General features: G+C 40.7%; 1 protein-coding gene across 1 annotated transcript in view; it reads left to right on the top strand.

The window, feature by feature from the left end:
- Positions 1 to 809: 809 nt before the first annotated feature.
- The window catches only part of NEB (nebulin), a gene marked incomplete at its 5' end in the record, with an annotated part of 67777 nt that continues 52028 nt past the window's right edge, over positions 810 to 16558 (top strand). Inside the window, 28 exons of the mRNA XM_039711367.1 lie at positions 810 to 889; positions 1243 to 1347; positions 1443 to 1550; positions 1716 to 2027; positions 2334 to 2537; positions 2803 to 2907; positions 3596 to 3703; positions 4246 to 4557; positions 5400 to 5603; positions 6148 to 6252; positions 6861 to 6968; positions 7568 to 7672; positions 8131 to 8242; positions 8346 to 8440; positions 8899 to 9006; positions 9646 to 9957; positions 10398 to 10601; positions 11207 to 11311; positions 11488 to 11595; positions 11713 to 12024; positions 12634 to 12837; positions 13014 to 13118; positions 13621 to 13728; positions 13844 to 14155; positions 15032 to 15235; positions 15454 to 15558; positions 16023 to 16127; positions 16209 to 16520. Coding sequence (XP_039567301.1) covers positions 810 to 889; positions 1243 to 1347; positions 1443 to 1550; positions 1716 to 2027; positions 2334 to 2537; positions 2803 to 2907; positions 3596 to 3703; positions 4246 to 4557; positions 5400 to 5603; positions 6148 to 6252; positions 6861 to 6968; positions 7568 to 7672; positions 8131 to 8242; positions 8346 to 8440; positions 8899 to 9006; positions 9646 to 9957; positions 10398 to 10601; positions 11207 to 11311; positions 11488 to 11595; positions 11713 to 12024; positions 12634 to 12837; positions 13014 to 13118; positions 13621 to 13728; positions 13844 to 14155; positions 15032 to 15235; positions 15454 to 15558; positions 16023 to 16127; positions 16209 to 16520 — 4667 coding nt within the window. The remainder of the gene's footprint in view (positions 890 to 1242; positions 1348 to 1442; positions 1551 to 1715; positions 2028 to 2333; positions 2538 to 2802; positions 2908 to 3595; positions 3704 to 4245; positions 4558 to 5399; positions 5604 to 6147; positions 6253 to 6860; positions 6969 to 7567; positions 7673 to 8130; positions 8243 to 8345; positions 8441 to 8898; positions 9007 to 9645; positions 9958 to 10397; positions 10602 to 11206; positions 11312 to 11487; positions 11596 to 11712; positions 12025 to 12633; positions 12838 to 13013; positions 13119 to 13620; positions 13729 to 13843; positions 14156 to 15031; positions 15236 to 15453; positions 15559 to 16022; positions 16128 to 16208; positions 16521 to 16558) is intronic.

The raw sequence follows: 16558 nt of genomic DNA, 5'->3' as shown, positions 1-16558 counted from the left end.
GATGTGAGTGCACAGCAGCCCTCGTGGCATACATTGTCACATGGGTGTCTTGTGCTGGCAGTTGTACCCTGGCTTTGCAACTGAGCCAAATGGAGGCAACAAATCCGTTACCTGTCAGTGTCCTTCAGTTGTCCATCAAAGTTTTTGTTCACACTGTCCACCTGTAGCTGTCCGTGCAAGTTGTGAGTGTGCAGTGTTGCAAGGGAAGGCCTAGGTGATGTGGAAGAGTAGCTGGGAGCTGGGTGATGGTCATAGCCCAAAGCAGGGTTCCTCCTGGGCTTGTGAGTGCATCTCCTTGTGCACACACTGAGTGTAAAAAGTAAAGCTGTATAAAATAGCACAGTTTTTTGTTATTCTTAGGTATTAATACAAAATTGCATTCCTATATATGTTTGCTGTCTTTATTTAATCTTCCCCGTAACTCTCTGTGTAGTTACATTTTATTCCCTCACTAGTTCGAGTTGATTTGGCCATTGTGCTTGAAGAAATGATTCTCGGTGTAGTGAGTATTTATGAACATCACGTCTTTGGTATAGCTTTCATTATTTAGAGACTTTCCTTCCTCTCAGTTACTGACCAGTACGTCTTAATATGTAGACCAGGGAGAGTCTTGGAAAATGTGAGTTTTGTCAAAAGGATATTGTGTGGATTGTTTTCTAGCTGTACACTGTAGGTCATCAGCTGAACCCTTTCACACTGTAAACTCTGTAGCTTCAGGTAATAAATTGTCTGGAGGTGATACCACAGGCGTAGCTAGGAATGTGAAAAAGCATAAAATAATACTCAGTGCATGCTGTTTTTTCCTGCAGTACAAGTACAAGGAAGGGCCAGCCTTCCTGACTCGATGCCCATGGTGTTGGCAAAGCACAACTCCAAAATCATGGATCAAGTGAGATTTCTTTGTGTTTGCATCACTGCTGAAGGAAATGAGCACCTTCTGTCCCTAGATGTTGTTCTATGGCCTTTCATGGCCTGGGTTCTTCAAGGGGGATACTGCATCCTCTTGCCTCAGGGATTTGTGTTCCTTGTTTGAGATAAAACACTCTTTTGGAGCTGTAATGAGGTACAATGTTGAAAAAAAAATGGTGAAACATTAGAAAACTTTGGGAAAGCAAAGATGTTACTGGGTTAGTGCAAAGTACAGGCTCCTTGCTTTGGTTTGTGAACCTGAGTTTTTCATTGAGTTTCATTGTCACTTGACAAACTCAAGTGTTTTTGTTTCTTCTTGTCCTCCTTTTGCAGCGCTCGTACATCTCAGCCTGGGAGAAGGACAAAACCAGCATTCACATCATGCCAGACACCCCTGGGATCCTGCTGGCCCAGCAGAACAAAGTGAACTTCAGCGAGGTGGGTGGCTGCTGAGGGTGCAGTGTGTGTCCCTGGGCACTGCTGCTGTGTGCAGGCAGCAGCGTTGTCTGAGGGCCTGGTGGTGTCTGTTGCAGAAACTGTACAAGCAGGCGATGGAGGAGGAGAAGAAGAAGGGCTACGACATGCGGGCAGATGCCATTCCCATCAAGTCTGCCAAAGCTTCCCGGGACATCGCCAGTGATGTGAGTGCCCAGCAGCCCTCGTGGCACACGCTGGGGCTGAGTCTTTTCTCACTTTAAAATCTCTGTGGCTCCAGCCCTGTGTTTTGTGGAGGTGGTGTTGCAGGGGTCTTGGCCACATAAAAAGCCCTAAACTGACACTGATTGAACATTTTTTTTTGTCCATAGTACAAGTACAAGGAAGGGTATCGCAAACAGCTGGGCCACCACATTGGAGCCAGGAACATTGAGGATGACCCCAAGATGATGTGGTCAATGCACGTGGCCAAGATCCAGAGTGACAGGGAGTACAAGAAAGCCTTTGAGAAGTCCAAGACCAGCTTCAGCAGCCCCGTGGACATGCTGGGAGTGGTGTTGGCCAAGAAATGCCAGGAGCTGGTCAGTGACGTCGACTACCGTCATTACCTCCATGAATGGACTTGTCTGCCAGACCAGAATGATGTTGTCCATGCCAAGACAGTGTATGACCTCCAGAGTGATGTGAGTACTTGCTGATAAGCTCTAGAATACTGAAATGTTTGTAATTTCCTTGGAATATAAACTGGTGTAGTTGCTCTCACATTGTATTTTTTCATGTTTTGGTTTTTTTTCCCTGTTCCAAGCAAGGCCATTATAATTTGAGGAGTGAAGGAATCTGAATGTAAGAGATTTATGAAGGTTTATGTACTGCCAAATAGCAGAATTAGCTCCCTATCATCCTTCATAATAGGGAATTTGAATATATTTAAATGCTGGTTAATGTATAAAGGAGAAATTTTTAACTGCTGCCTTTGTGTTTTGTAACAGAACTGCTACAAATCTGACCTGGAATGGCTGCGGGGCATTGGCTGGGTCCCAATTGGTTCCTTGGAAGTTGAGAAGGCCAAGAAGGCAGGGGAGATCCTGAGTGACAAAATTTACCGCCAGCATCCAGACACCATCAAGTTCACCAGCATCCCAGATTCTCTCCCAATGGTGTTGGCCAAGCAGAACGCAGACACCATGAACAAGGTGAGTCTGGATTTGATCAGGTAACTCATTAACGGTCTCTGCCAAAACTCCTGAGACAGGGCTGGGGTCACAGACCTGTGCCTGTGCTGTGAGATTTCACCACTGTAAGGCTGTAAAAATGTAAGTTCCATTTCTGGTAATCAACGGGAAACTTGTTTCCATCAAGAGCTGATTTAATAATATCTTTGTAGAGAATTACTAAGTTAATTTGTCACAATTATCAATTGTGAATGTCTCCACATACTCTGCTGTGTTTCTCCTGCAGCGTTTGTACACTGAGGCCTGGGATAAAGACAAGACACAAATCCACATCATGCCTGACACGCCTGAAATCACCCTGGCAAGGGAGAACAAGAAAAACTACAGTCTGGTGAGTGTGGGAGCTCTCCAAATGTAACTGCTCTGTGTCATGGCGGGATCAGGAATGTTCTGGGAAACCTTCTAGAGATGGCACTTTCAGTTTCCTAAAGTAACACCCATATTTATCAAAAAAATTTTGACTTCAAAAGCATTGTTTGTATATTTGTAGTAGTGCCTACATGGAACAGTGAGCACTGGTGAGAAGAAATTCCATATATTCCACACAAGTTGTGTGTTTCCACTGAATTTTTGGAGAGTCATTTCTGCCAGTGTGCCTAATGTTGGGAAAGCAAAAATTAATACCAGAAAGGTAATTACTGGCATAATTCTGAAAAGGTGTGATGCCAGTGTTCAACATTATTTTGGGCAAACAGGTTCACGTCAGTAAGCCACAACAGTGGTTTTAAAAAAAAGTTTTACTTCGTTTGTATAGAAGAAAAGTTTAGCTCTAAATTGAAGTCAATGTTACATTACTTAAAGCAGTAAAATAAAAATTAATTAACAAATGTATTTAGCAAAGATCTTCCTTTGATATGAATTTGTATCAGCTACTGATCTGAGATTTTGAGTTAAAGGTAGATAAAACTGGGGGTAATAAATCTAAACACAATTATTAGGTCGGCTTCCAAGCAATTTGTTTTGCATAAACTGTACCATATGGAACTTACATGAGTCCTATTGTTTAATTCTTTATCTAGAAACAATACAGACAGGCCATGGAAGATTCAAAGAAGAAAGGCTATGATTTGAGAGCTGATGCCATCCCCATCCAAGCAGCCAAAGCATCCAGACAAATTGCCAGTGATGTAAGAATCTAACTTTCTGTTTCTTTCTATGTTGACATCTCTCCTTTGCAACCTGAAAATTATCAGCTGGGTCCTGTAAAGGCACTGCAGTTAAACTGTGACCTTAAGTAATAGATTTTTGCAAGTAAATTATCACGTATGTTTAAAAAAATAAATGTTAATAATTATAAGAACAATATAATGCTTTCATGATGTCTGTATAGCTCATAACTCTCTATGTGAGGATAAGTATTTACAGAATATGTATCATTATATGAAATAAGGATTAAATGCATTTAGTAAGACCAGGATTATTTCTCACTAATATTAGTAAAGCACATTTCTTCAAAAAGGGAAATGATAAAAAATTTCTGTTTAGGGTTCTAACTTAAACAGCAAAAAACTTTAGTCCTAGTATTATTAGCATGAGAATTTGACTGTTTGGGTTTTTTTTAATGGTAGGTTATAGATAAGTTGGGAAAGGTTATTGTTAGAAATATTTAATATGAGTAACTGACATTTATGGGTGATAGAGAAATGTAATATCTTGGTTTGTGTTTCAGTATAAGTACAAGGAAGGGTATCGGAAGCAGCTGGGCCACCACATTGGAGCCAGGAACATCGAGGATGACCCCAAGATGATGTGGTCGATGCACGTGGCCAAGATCCAGAGTGACAGGGAGTACAAGAAGGACTTTGAGAAGTCCAAGACAAGGTTCAGCAGCCCCGTGGACATGCTGGGAATTGTGTTGGCCAAGAAGTGCCAAGGGTTGGTCAGTGACGTTGACTACCGGCACTACCTGCACCAGTGGATCTGTCTGCCCGACCAGAATGACGTGATCCACGCCAAGCAAGCCTACGACCTTCAGAGTGATGTGAGTTCTCTGGCATTTGATTTTTGCTGAGGAATGAGTTTATTGTACATAATTGTACCAGGTCATCTTGTTCTGATGTGATAGAACCAACATTTTGAGGTTTATTTTTAAATTTTGTGGCTGATTGAAACTGAGCTCTCCAACAGGATGTGTTAACTAATTGATGCTTCAGTGAAATCCCCTAACTCCAGAATTGCTATCTATCATTTACCATTCTGTGGAAGTTGGATAATGGTTTCACCCTTAATGTAGTGGAAATGCACTTGTTTTTTGTATATTTTATCTTGTGCTTTGTATTTATTTAAATTAACTGTTAATTTGATAGTGAGATTACTTATTGGCGAAATATTCACCATGTAAGTTGCATTATTACTATTGTTATTATTATTGATAGAATAACCCGTGTGGGTGATTTTTTTTTCTATTTTTTGTAACAGAACTGCTACAAGTCTGACCTGGAATGGCTGCGGGGCATTGGCTTCAGGCCATCTTGTTATGATGTGGTAGAGCCAACATTTTGAGATTTATTTTTAATTTTCATTGTTAATTGATCCTCAAATCTCCTAGAGGTTATATTAACTGACCGATATTTAAATGAAATCTTGTAATTGCAAGATTTGGACTATCTATCATTTACCCTTCTGTGGAAGTTGGATAATGGTTTCACCCTTAATGTAGTGGAAATGTTGTCATTTTTTCTACAGTCTTCTTTACAGCTTTGAATTTGTTTGAATGAAGAGCTGGTAGGAAGGTATTTTCCATTTGGAAAGATGCACTGTGTAACATCCATTATGATGATTATATTATTAAAATAACTTGTGTAATTTTTTTTATTGTAACAGAACTGCTACAAGTCTGACCTGGAATGGCTGCGGGGCATTGGCTGGGTCCCAATTGGTTCCTTGGAAGTTGAGAAAGCCAAGAGAGCAGGGGAGATCCTGAGTGATAAGATTTACCGCCAGCGTCCGGACACCATCAAGTTCACCAGTGTCACGGATTCCCTGGAGATGGTGTTGGCCAAGCAGAACGCAGACACCATGAACAAGGTGAGTCCTGATCCCTCTGGGTGACACATCAGAGATCTCAGCCCTGGAGACAGGACTGGGAATGAACTGAGCACCAGCAATGCTGCAGTTCAGGCATGATTCATTTTCAATCTGTTACCTCTTGTTATTTCACTCAAAACTCTAAAATCAGGTGAGGAAGATTCAAATTTGTGTAATATTCTCCATTTTACATTTAAATATTTTCCTTGGCCTGTGTGTGCATCGAGCACTAATTATTGTTCATTATTCCGAAGCAATGTGGCAGTTTCCTTAATGTTTTTAAACTCCCTCAGATAAATTCTCCTTTTGTTGATGTTACTTTTACCATATCAACAAATAACTGTATATCCATTTTATATTGGCATAAAATGGGTTGGGTTAGAAGGGACATTAAAGATCATTTTGTTCCAACCTCCTGCCATGGGAAGGGAATATTTCCCCTAGACCAGGTTCCTATCATTTTAATGAATGTGTTTTCCATGTTTATTGGGATATTAACCTGGTTTGGAATGCCCTATCAATCTCTTCCTGATTTCTTTTTTAGCGTTTGTACACTGAAGCGTGGAACAAAGACAAGACCACGATTCATGTCATGCCTGACACCCCAGAAATCCTGCTGGCCAAACAGAACCGAGTGAACTACAGTGACGTGAGTGCAACTGAAATCTGAGACAATTAAATTGTACTTCTGACAAGTATGCTTTTGTCATCCCTGACTTTTAGTTAATATTAAAACATTGTCAGGTTGTTATTTTCACAAATGGTCTGTTCCCATGCTGAAATCAGAGTTGTTCCAGAAATTGACTCCTGGATATCTAATTGGGCTATTGAAATATATTATCCTCCATAAATTAGAAATAATTTATACAGCAAGGTGTGGAAATAACTAGTTTTGCTTAGCTTTCCCTAAATGATTTCTATTTTCCAAGCATCTACAATAAAATTACACAGTCTTTGAAATCTGCAGCTTTTTATTTTATTTCTATTTTCCAAGCATCTACAATAAAATTACACAGTCTTTGAAATCTGCAGCTTTTTATTTTATTTCTATTTTCCAAGCATCTACAATAAAATTACACAGTCTTTGAAATCTGCAGCTTTTTATTTTCTAGTAAATGTAGAGCTGGGCTGAAAATGTTTAAGTTGCCTGAAAATCAACAATATTGTTTAGGGACTTGAATAGTTTTATTACCCAGATGTGCTTAACTGAAATGCTATTTTGTTTTTGAAACTGAATTGTGAATTTTTTTCTCACAGAAAATGTACAAACTGGCCTTGGAGGAGTCAAAGAAGAAGGGCTATGATTTGCGTTTTGATGCCATTCCCATTCAGTCTGCCAAAGCCTCCAGGGAGATTGCCAGTGAGGTGAGCAGGCTTTGTTCTCACTTCTCTATGGATTTGCTAATGCAAAAGACTCAGAATCTTTGTTCACTTGTTTGCTAATCGTGCATTTCACAACATCCATAATATAGGGACTGGGAATGAACTGAGCACCAGCAATGCTGCAGTTCAGGCATGATTCATTTTCAATCTGTTACCTCTTGTTATTTCACTCAAAACTCTAAAATCAGGTGAGGAAGATTCAAATTTGTGTAATATTCTCCATTTTACATTTAAATATTTTCCTTGGCCTGTGTGTGCATCGAGCACTAATTATTGTTCATTATTCCGAAGCAATGTGGCAGTTTCCTTAATGTTTTTAAACTCCCTCAGATAAATTCTCCTTTTGTTGATGTTACTTTTACCATATCAACAAATAACTGTATATCCATTTTATATTGGCATAAAATGGGTTGGGTTAGAAGGGACATTAAAGATCATTTTGTTCCAACCTCCTGCCATGGGAAGGGAATATTTCCCCTAGACCAGGTTCCTATCATTTTAATGAATGTGTTTTCCATGTTTATTGGGATATTAACCTGGTTTGGAATGCCCTATCAATCTCTTCCTGATTTCTTTTTTAGCGTTTGTACACTGAAGCGTGGAACAAAGACAAGACCACGATTCATGTCATGCCTGACACCCCAGAAATCCTGCTGGCCAAACAGAACCGAGTGAACTACAGTGAGGTGAGTGCAACGGGGCAGCTGAGACAGTTGAAGGGTTTCTCATAAGTACACTGTTGTCACCTTTGATTTTTTATTAATGGTAAAATATTGTCAGGTTGTTTATTTTCCTACATGGCCAATTTCAGTGCTGAAATCAGGGTTGCTCTTCCACAAAAATATATCATCCCCCATAAATGAGAAATAATTTCTACAGCAAGTTGTGGAAATAGGTGATTTAGCTCTTTAAATGTTCCAGTCTTTGCCTTCCCTAAATGATTTCCATTTTCCAAACATCCACTATAAAATTACAAGGTTTTTGAAATATTTTTTTTTCTTTTCTAGAGAAAAGTATTTAAATTGTCTGATGATGTACAATATAGTTTAGTGACTTTATTTGTTTTACTGCGCAGTTGTATTGAACTAAAATGCAATTTTCAATTTTGTTTTTTGAAACTGAATTGTGAATTTTTTTCTCACAGAAAATGTACAAACTGGCCTTGGAGGAGTCAAAGAAGAAGGGCTATGATTTGCGTTTTGATGCCATTCCCATTCAGTCTGCCAAAGCCTCCAGGGAGATTGCCAGTGAGGTGAGCAGGCTTTGTTCTCACTTCTCTATGGATTTGCTAATGGAAAAGAATCAGAATCTTTGTTCACTTGTTTGCTAATCGTGCATTTCACAACATCCATAATATAGCTGAAGCGTGGAACAAAGACAAGACCACGATTCATGTCATGCCTGACACCCCAGAAATCCTGCTGGCCAAACAGAACCGAGTGAACTACAGTGAGGTGAGTGCAACGGGGCAGCTGAGACAGTTGAAGGGTTTCTCATAAGTACACTGTTGTCACCTTTGATTTTTTATTAATGGTAAAATATTGTCAGGTTGTTTATTTTCCTACATGGCCAATTTCAGTGCTGAAATCAGGGTTGCTCTTCCACAAAAATATATCATCCCCCATAAATGAGAAATAATTTCTACAGCAAGTTGTGGAAATAGGTGATTTAGCTCTTTAAATGTTCCAGTCTTTGCCTTCCCTAAATGATTTCCATTTTCCAAACATCCACTATAAAATTACAAGGTTTTTGAAATATTTTTTTTTCTTTTCTAGAGAAAAGTATTTAAATTGTCTGATGATGTACAATATAGTTTAGTGACTTTATTTGTTTTACTGCGCAGTTGTATTGAACTAAAATGCAATTTTCAATTTTGTTTTTTGAAACTGAATTGTGAATTTTTTTCTCACAGAAAATGTACAAACTGGCCTTGGAGGAGTCAAAGAAGAAGGGCTATGATTTGCGTTTTGATGCCATTCCCATTCAGTCTGCCAAAGCCTCCAGGGAGATTGCCAGTGAGGTGAGCAGGCTTTGTTCTCACTTCTCTATGGATTTGCTAATGGAAAAGAATCAGAATCTTTGTTCACTTGTTTGCTAATGTTGCATTTCACAAAATAGATAATATAGAAATCTGTTTTCATAATGATCCTACTACATTCCTTAAGTGCGCAAAAAAATGGATAGCCAGTATTTGTGTATGAGTTATGTATCACAATTATGAATAAATAAAATAACATGAAGATTATTTATATGCCCTACGTTGTTATCCATGGATGTTAAAGTAGGATGAACAAAAAGATGTAGGAGTCTGTGCTAGAGTTTGTCAAGATAATTTCTGATTCAAAATAGGAAGTACTTTAAAATCTGTCTCCAAGAGAAATATGTAAGTAAATAAATTCTAAAAGTTTAAATGCTTGCCTTTTCTGGAGGAAAGAAAAAATTCTGTTTCAGTGTCACATTGAAACCCAAAACACAAACCAGGAAAAAACTCTGCAATGACTGGGACAATTTTTGTTTCAAGGATGAGGCAATATCACTAAGAGACAGAGGATAACAGATTTTTATGCTCCTTGATTTTCTACCAAGAGATCTATTTAAATGCTTTGTGTTAAAAAAGTACACAATATATGAATATATATGTGGATTTTTTTCCCTGCAGTACAAGTACAAGGAAGGGTATCGGAAGCAGCTGGGCCACCACATCGGGGCCAGGAACATCGAGGACGACCCCAAGATGATGTGGTCGATGCACGTGGCCAAGATCCAGAGTGACAGGGAGTACAAGAAGGACTTTGAGAAGTCCAAGACAAGGTTCAGCAGCCCTGTGGACATGCTGGGAATTGTGCTGGCCAAGAAGTGCCAGCAGCTGGTGAGCGACGCCGACTACCGGCACTACCTGCACCAGTGGATCTGTCTGCCCGACCAGAACGATGTGATCCATGCTAAGCAAGCCTATGACCTGCAGAGTGATGTGAGCAAATCCTTAAATTTGTAACACAGTATTTCTGCTGTACAGTAATTCTGTAATACAGTAATTTTGTAATACAGAATTGTCTTGCACAGTCTGATTTTTAAAATATGGATAATAAGACTCTAGTCGCTTGCATCAGACTTGTTGAAATGTTTTCATTCTTTCAATGCTTTCATCAAATATATGTTTAATCCTATTTTTTCAGTCCTTAACCTGAGGTATAATTTGTTTGTTACTCTGATACTATCATTGTGCTCCAATACCTCTTTTATTTTTCCTTTTTTAATAATTATTTTACTTAATATTCAAAAACAACAGTTGTTGTCAGAACCATATCCTCAGAAACATACCCAGTTGTTCATAAATTTTGTGCTTGTTTATATTAATTCTAATATTTGATCACACTTGCCCTTGTATAACAAACTTTCACATTTTTTCAGGCTGTTTACAAATCAGACCTGGAATGGCTGAGAGGCATTGGATGGGTTCCTATTGGTTCCTTGGAGGTTGAGAAAGCCAAGAAAGCTGGAGAAATCCTCAGTGACAGGAAGTATCGGCAGCCTGCAGACAAAATCAAATTTACCAGTGTGACCGATTCCTTGGCCATGGTCTTAGCCAAGCAAAATGCTGAGATCATGAACAAGGTGAGGGTGGTACTGCCAGTTCATACAACTTGTTCATGAGGTGAAAAATCCAAAATACAAAGTAAACCCAAAAACTTGTGGATTTAAGAGAAAGTTGATGTCCAAATTCAGCCATTGTACAGGAAAGCTGTTCTCACAGGGCTCAGTCTGAAGTGAGCAGTTGGCAAAAATCTACAGCCAAAAGTCCTTTAAATCAAAGATTTTTCCAAGGGTAATACTGCATGATGAACAAGTGATGAGGAAATACCTGAAGTTCTCTGGATGTGAAACTTCTGCAACATATCTCATATCTGGGGGGTGAAAGTCACTAAGTACCTCCTCCTTTATAACAAGCATAATAAAACAACTTATACAGAATAATTAATACACTTTTCCTCCTATGGCTGTTTCTCCACAATCCAAATCTATCAGTTGCTGCACCAGCTTAACCTGAGAAAAAATTAGGAGAGACGAAGTTTTCCTTCTTGAACTGTTCAGAGAGAAACTTTGCTGTGTCAGGGTATTAGAGCTTACTGAAACTACCCCTAGCAGTTTGTAAAAAAATTGTAATTGTAAAATAATTTCATAAAGAACTGTTTGTAAAGGGCTGTTTTCCTGTCTCGCAGCGCTTGTACACGGAAGCCTGGGATGCAGACAAGAAGTCCATCCATGTCATGCCTGACACACCAGACATTCTATTAGCAAAGGCCAACGCAGCCAACGTTAGCAAGGTAAGGAGATTTAAACATTTACTGAACTAATGGAAATTCAGAGTTAAGTCAGTATTTCTTTAATCATAAAGATTTCTGAAACACGCATTCATGAAAAATTTGAGAGACAATTGTAAAATGCCAAAATCCCACCATTCAGAATATTGATAAGCCATTTTCTGTCTTCTCTTGTATAGAAACTTTATGTACAAGCCTGGGAAGAGGCCAAAAAGAAGGGTTATGACATGAGAGCTGATGCAATTCCAATCAAAACCGCAAAAGCATCAAGAGATATTGCGAGTGATGTATGTTATTCCTTTATTTTCATTTCCTTCAAAAACAAGCATATGTATTTTTGTGATCAGTAGCAATAGGAAATTATGGCACCTTCATCCCAGATTCATTTCCTTTTGTATTTCCAGTACAAGTACAAAGAAACCCACGAGAAGGAGAAAGGCCACTACATCGGGTGCCCCAGTGCCAAGGAGGACCCCAGGCTGGCGCAGGCCGCGCGCGCCATGGCCCTGCAGAACGACCGCCTCTACAAGAAGGCCTACAACGATTCCAAGACCCAGATCCACATCCCTGTGGATGCCCTGTCGGTGCAGGCAGCCAAGGAGTGCCAGACCCTGGTCAGTGACATTGACTACAGGCAGTACCTGCACCAGTGGACCTGCCTTCCTGACCAGAACGACGTGATCCACGCCCGGCAGGCCTATGACCTCCAGAGCGATGTGAGTGACAATCACTGTAGGAAAGCTTTAGAGCAGCTGTGTGAGGCTGTGTTTGTTAGTGACTGGCAAATACACTTTCAAATGCACATTCATGGGCTTGCAGTCGGTTCTGGTACGTTTATTTTGTCCTTTCCAAAGGGTTTCAGCCTGTGTGCTGGAATTATTTGGGGCAGCTCATAAGGAAGCCATGTTTTCTTGGTCTGCTCTACCATGTTTGCTTTCAGAGTACTTGCAGATTATGCTCCTGCTTTCAATGTGGGGTCTTAAAGGTATTATTTCTTTGCAAATCAGGGGTGCTGTGTCTAGAAAGGACCTGATGCAACAGAGCATCACCGGCTGCTTGCTGTGTAAAGAGTATGAGAATAAGTTGGGGAAAGGCTTACAAAAAACCTTCTTGAACTTAGAGTTAGAGCTACAGAATCCCAAAATTGTTTGGGCTGGCAAAGACCATTTTATTCCAGCCCCCTGCCATGGGCAAGGGACACCTTCCAGTAGACCTGGTTATTCAGAGCCTCATCCAGACTTGTCTTGAACATCTCCAGGAACTGAGAGTGCTCTCTGGGCTAAGAGTTGTCTCTGCAATGCCAGTAACCCTTGGTTTGTTTGCAGAACGTGTACAAGTCCGACCTGGAATGGTTGCGAGGCATTGGCTGGCTGACAGAAGGGTCTGTGGATGTGGTCAAAGCCAAGAAGGCCCAGGAGCTCCTCAACGAGCGCCTGTACCGCACGCGGCCGGAGCAGCTGAAGTTCACCAGCATCACTGACTCCCCAGACGTTGTCCTGGCCAAGACCAACGCCATGCAGCTCAGTGATGTAAGCTCCCCTTTCACTTGTGGGATGACATTTCATTTCTTTCTGGTGGAGAGTAGAATTTCTACGGTGGGAATGATGAGTTGGGAAGTTTTGCAAGTTGGAATTACTGAAGAATTCCTCTTGGTGTTTTTTTTCTCACCATACTGATATTGCCATTGTTCTTCCTTTCTCCTCAGCGTCTGTATCGTGAGGCCTGGGATAAAGACAAGACCCAGATTTCCCTCCCTTCAGACACTCCTGTCATGCTGCAGTCCAAAGTCAATGCTCTCAACATCAGCAATGTAAGAGAATAACATGGAATATTTGTGAAGCGATAGAAAGTGAAGGCTGGCAATTGTTCTTCCAGTTTTTGCTGTAAATGATGGTGCACAAACTCACTTTCTAATGTGCTTGTTAACAGGAAATTACATCCAGAGGCTTTTTATCACCTCTCAGCCTATCAACAGGTTGTGTGTTCATGAACAAACTCCCAAGCTCAGTGTGCAATTCCACACAACTTCTGCTTCCTTTGGCAAAACCTGCCAAATACATTCCGTGGAGTCCAGTTGGAGTCTGCAGACATAGTGGTCTGTCTTCAGGAATATTTCTGCTGCCTCTTTGAGTTTTAATCTTGCACCTACTTTAAGTCATGAATTTTCTGTTGAAACACTTGCCAGGATCATTATTGTCATTCTGCCAGTTACAGGAAGCAAACAGGGCTCCCAAGCTGGTCATTCCCAGCAAGCAGGTTTTTAGAGAAGGCATTTCACTATGTTTCACAAAGGTAATTAATTTTCTTTACAGAAACATTATCAGAAAGCCTGGGATGAGGTCAAGGCGAAAAGCTACGACCTAAGAGCTGATGCCATTCCCATCAAGCAAGCCAAGGCCTCCAGAGACATTGCCAGTGAGGTACAGCCTTCTCTTCGTGTGGTGCTTGTGTCTCAGCAGACCTGAGTGGAGCTCAGGCTGGCAGGTGGCTGTGTCCAGGTGAGAAACACACCTTCTGTTCTCTCTGCATTTCCAGTACAAGTACAAAGAAACCCACGAGAAGGAGAAAGGCCACTACATCGGGTGCCCCAGTGCCAAGGAGGACCCCAGGCTGGCGCAGGCCGCGCGCGCCATGGCCCTGCAGAACGACCGCCTCTACAAGAAGGCCTACAATGATTCCAAGACCCAGATCCACATCCCTGTGGATGCCCTGTCGGTGCAGGCAGCCAAGGAGTGCCAGACCCTGGTCAGTGACATTGACTACAGGCAGTACCTGCACCAGTGGACCTGCCTTCCTGACCAGAACGACGTGATCCACGCCCGGCAGGCCTACGACCTCCAGAGCGATGTGAGTATCCACAGAGATGTGTAGTTTTATTATTTAATAGATTATAGCCTTATTCTGATTGTTCAATGCTATATAGTCACAACAGATTTATATTTAGACTGTTTTCTTAATTTTTTTGTTACTGCTATTATGTGCTCTTTTTAAAAGTATTGGTTTTATTTCTAAATTTTGTAGAACTTTAGTTGATGATGTGTTGCATAATGCTTTTGGACAGGTGTGATTTGGGGAGGCTGCAGGATTTGTCTCTCTTGCTTTGATGGGATTTAGGAATAACAGTTGTTTGCTGCCTTGGAGTCAGGTGGCTTTTGTTACTTCTCTTTGCTTGTGTAAGCTTGGAAATTTATTTAATTGGAAGAAAACTCTGTGAGGTAGCCAGTGAGAGGTCTTAGAGGCTGAATGCAAAGCAGGAGTCAGTGCAGCTGATTTCCTAGCCTGGCTTTGCTGCTTATCAGTTCCTCTTCCACTGTTTCAATTACAAGCTTTGGAGATGAGGTTCTTGTTTCTTGCTGTGTGTCAGTTTTCCTGGTAGGTAGCTTGGGGTTTTGTTAGGACTTGTGAATTGTTGTAATGAGTAGAGGAAAGTGTTTTGGAAGGGACAGGAAGACTTTTGTAAGCTTTTAATATTAATCATCTTTAACTGCAACACCTTTCAGTTGTTTCTCCTTACATGGCTTAGAATGTGTTGTTTAAGAGCTGAACTACTTAAGAACTTTTTGCCAGATTTAATTTTACTTGCAACAATGAACATCTCGTGTCTACAAAAAGGATTCATGTGACTCTAGCTAGGTTTATATAACATAATCTACTTTGCATAGCTTAAAATAATTAAGACAATAATTTTAAACAATGTTTTCCTTTTCTGACCATCTCACCCAGGCTGTGTACAGGTCAGACCTAGAGTGGCTCCGTGGAATTGGGTGGTTGCCCAATGACTCTCCAGAAGTTAAGAGGGTGAAGAATGCCCAGGATCTCCTGAGTGACAACGTGTATCGGACCCCCATTGACAGTGTGAAGTACACCAGTGTTGTGGATTCCCCAGATGTTGTTCTGGCCAAAACCAACGCTGAACAGATCAGCACTGTATGTTCCAAACTCCTCAAAGCTGCACTAGAAACTAAAGCTAAAGAGAAATCTCACTGTTAAAATGTAAAACTGATCCATGGTGTTTTAAGTGTAATGCTTTTCCAAACGCTTTACTCTGTAGAGATGACAGTTCGGGAGAGATTTATGGGATTTTATGTTATTGATATGTGAAATTCCATAAGTCTGATGATATTATTAAATGACTGTTTTAACAGCAAAAATATAAAGAAGCCTGGGAAAAGGACAAGACTATGATCCACATCATGCCAGACACCCCTGAAATCAACCTAGCCAAGGCTAATGCTGTTAATTACAGCCAGGTATGTTTATCATTCTGTTTTCTCTAAAATAGTATGTGGATTATATCATTCTATGTTGAATCTCTGTGAATCTCATTGAAGTCTATCCTCATACAGGGCTTGTGGCATTCCCTTCTCTCTACTGAGTATCCTTAAAGTATTTGGCCATTTTAAAATAAATATTTGCATTCAGCTATTTAAAAATTATTAATATCATGCCCCTCTGAGAGAATATTTTATTAAAATGGATGACAATTCAAGGCACATAAATATTTTCTACACTTTTACAAACACACTTCTGTGCTTTATAGGTTGCACAACTGGTGTTACATGTTTCAGAGGCAGCTGCATTCATGGTTAGGAGTGGGAGTACTACTCAAAAAATTTCACAGTATTTCAGGAAAGAAATGGCTGGAAGCTCTGTTTCTGTAATGGCAAATGCCAGAGTATTCAGCATGTGTGTGATGTTTTATCTTTCTCTTCAGAAACAATATAAAGGAGCTTGGGATGAGCTGAAGACGAACTACGATTTGAGAGCAGATGCAATTCCAATCAAGACAGCCAAGGCTTCTAGAGAGATTGCCAGTGATGTAAGTGCCAAAAGAGGTAAATCCCATGCTCCAAGAGCTCTTTCTAGCTGTAACTGATGGTGACCTCTGCTCTTCCCCCAGTACAAATACAAGCTGGAGCACGAGAAGCAGAAAGGACACTACGTGGGAGTGCCGAACGCAAAGGGAGATTCCAAAATCCAGTTTGCCCTGGACGTGGCCAAAGTCCAGAGCGAACGAGAGTACAAGAAGTACTTTGCCAAGCAGAAGACCCAGTGCCACCTGCCAGTGGACATGATGTCCATCGTGTCAGCCAAGCATGGGCAGGCCCTGGTGAGCGACGCCGACTACCGGCACTACCTGCACCAGTGGATCTGCCTCCCCGACCAGAACGACGTCATTCATGCCAGGCAAGCCTACGACCTCCAGAGCGATGTAAGTTCACCTGAAAACACCCCTTAACTTAGTCCTGT

Source organism: Passer montanus, unplaced genomic scaffold, assembly GCF_014805655.1.
Source record: "Passer montanus isolate IOZ18808 unplaced genomic scaffold, ASM1480565v1 scaffold1, whole genome shotgun sequence".
NCBI lineage: Eukaryota > Metazoa > Chordata > Aves > Passeriformes > Passeridae > Passer > Passer montanus.
The sequence above is the reverse complement of the archived record's forward strand: the minus strand, read 5'-3'. Positions and strand labels throughout refer to the sequence as shown.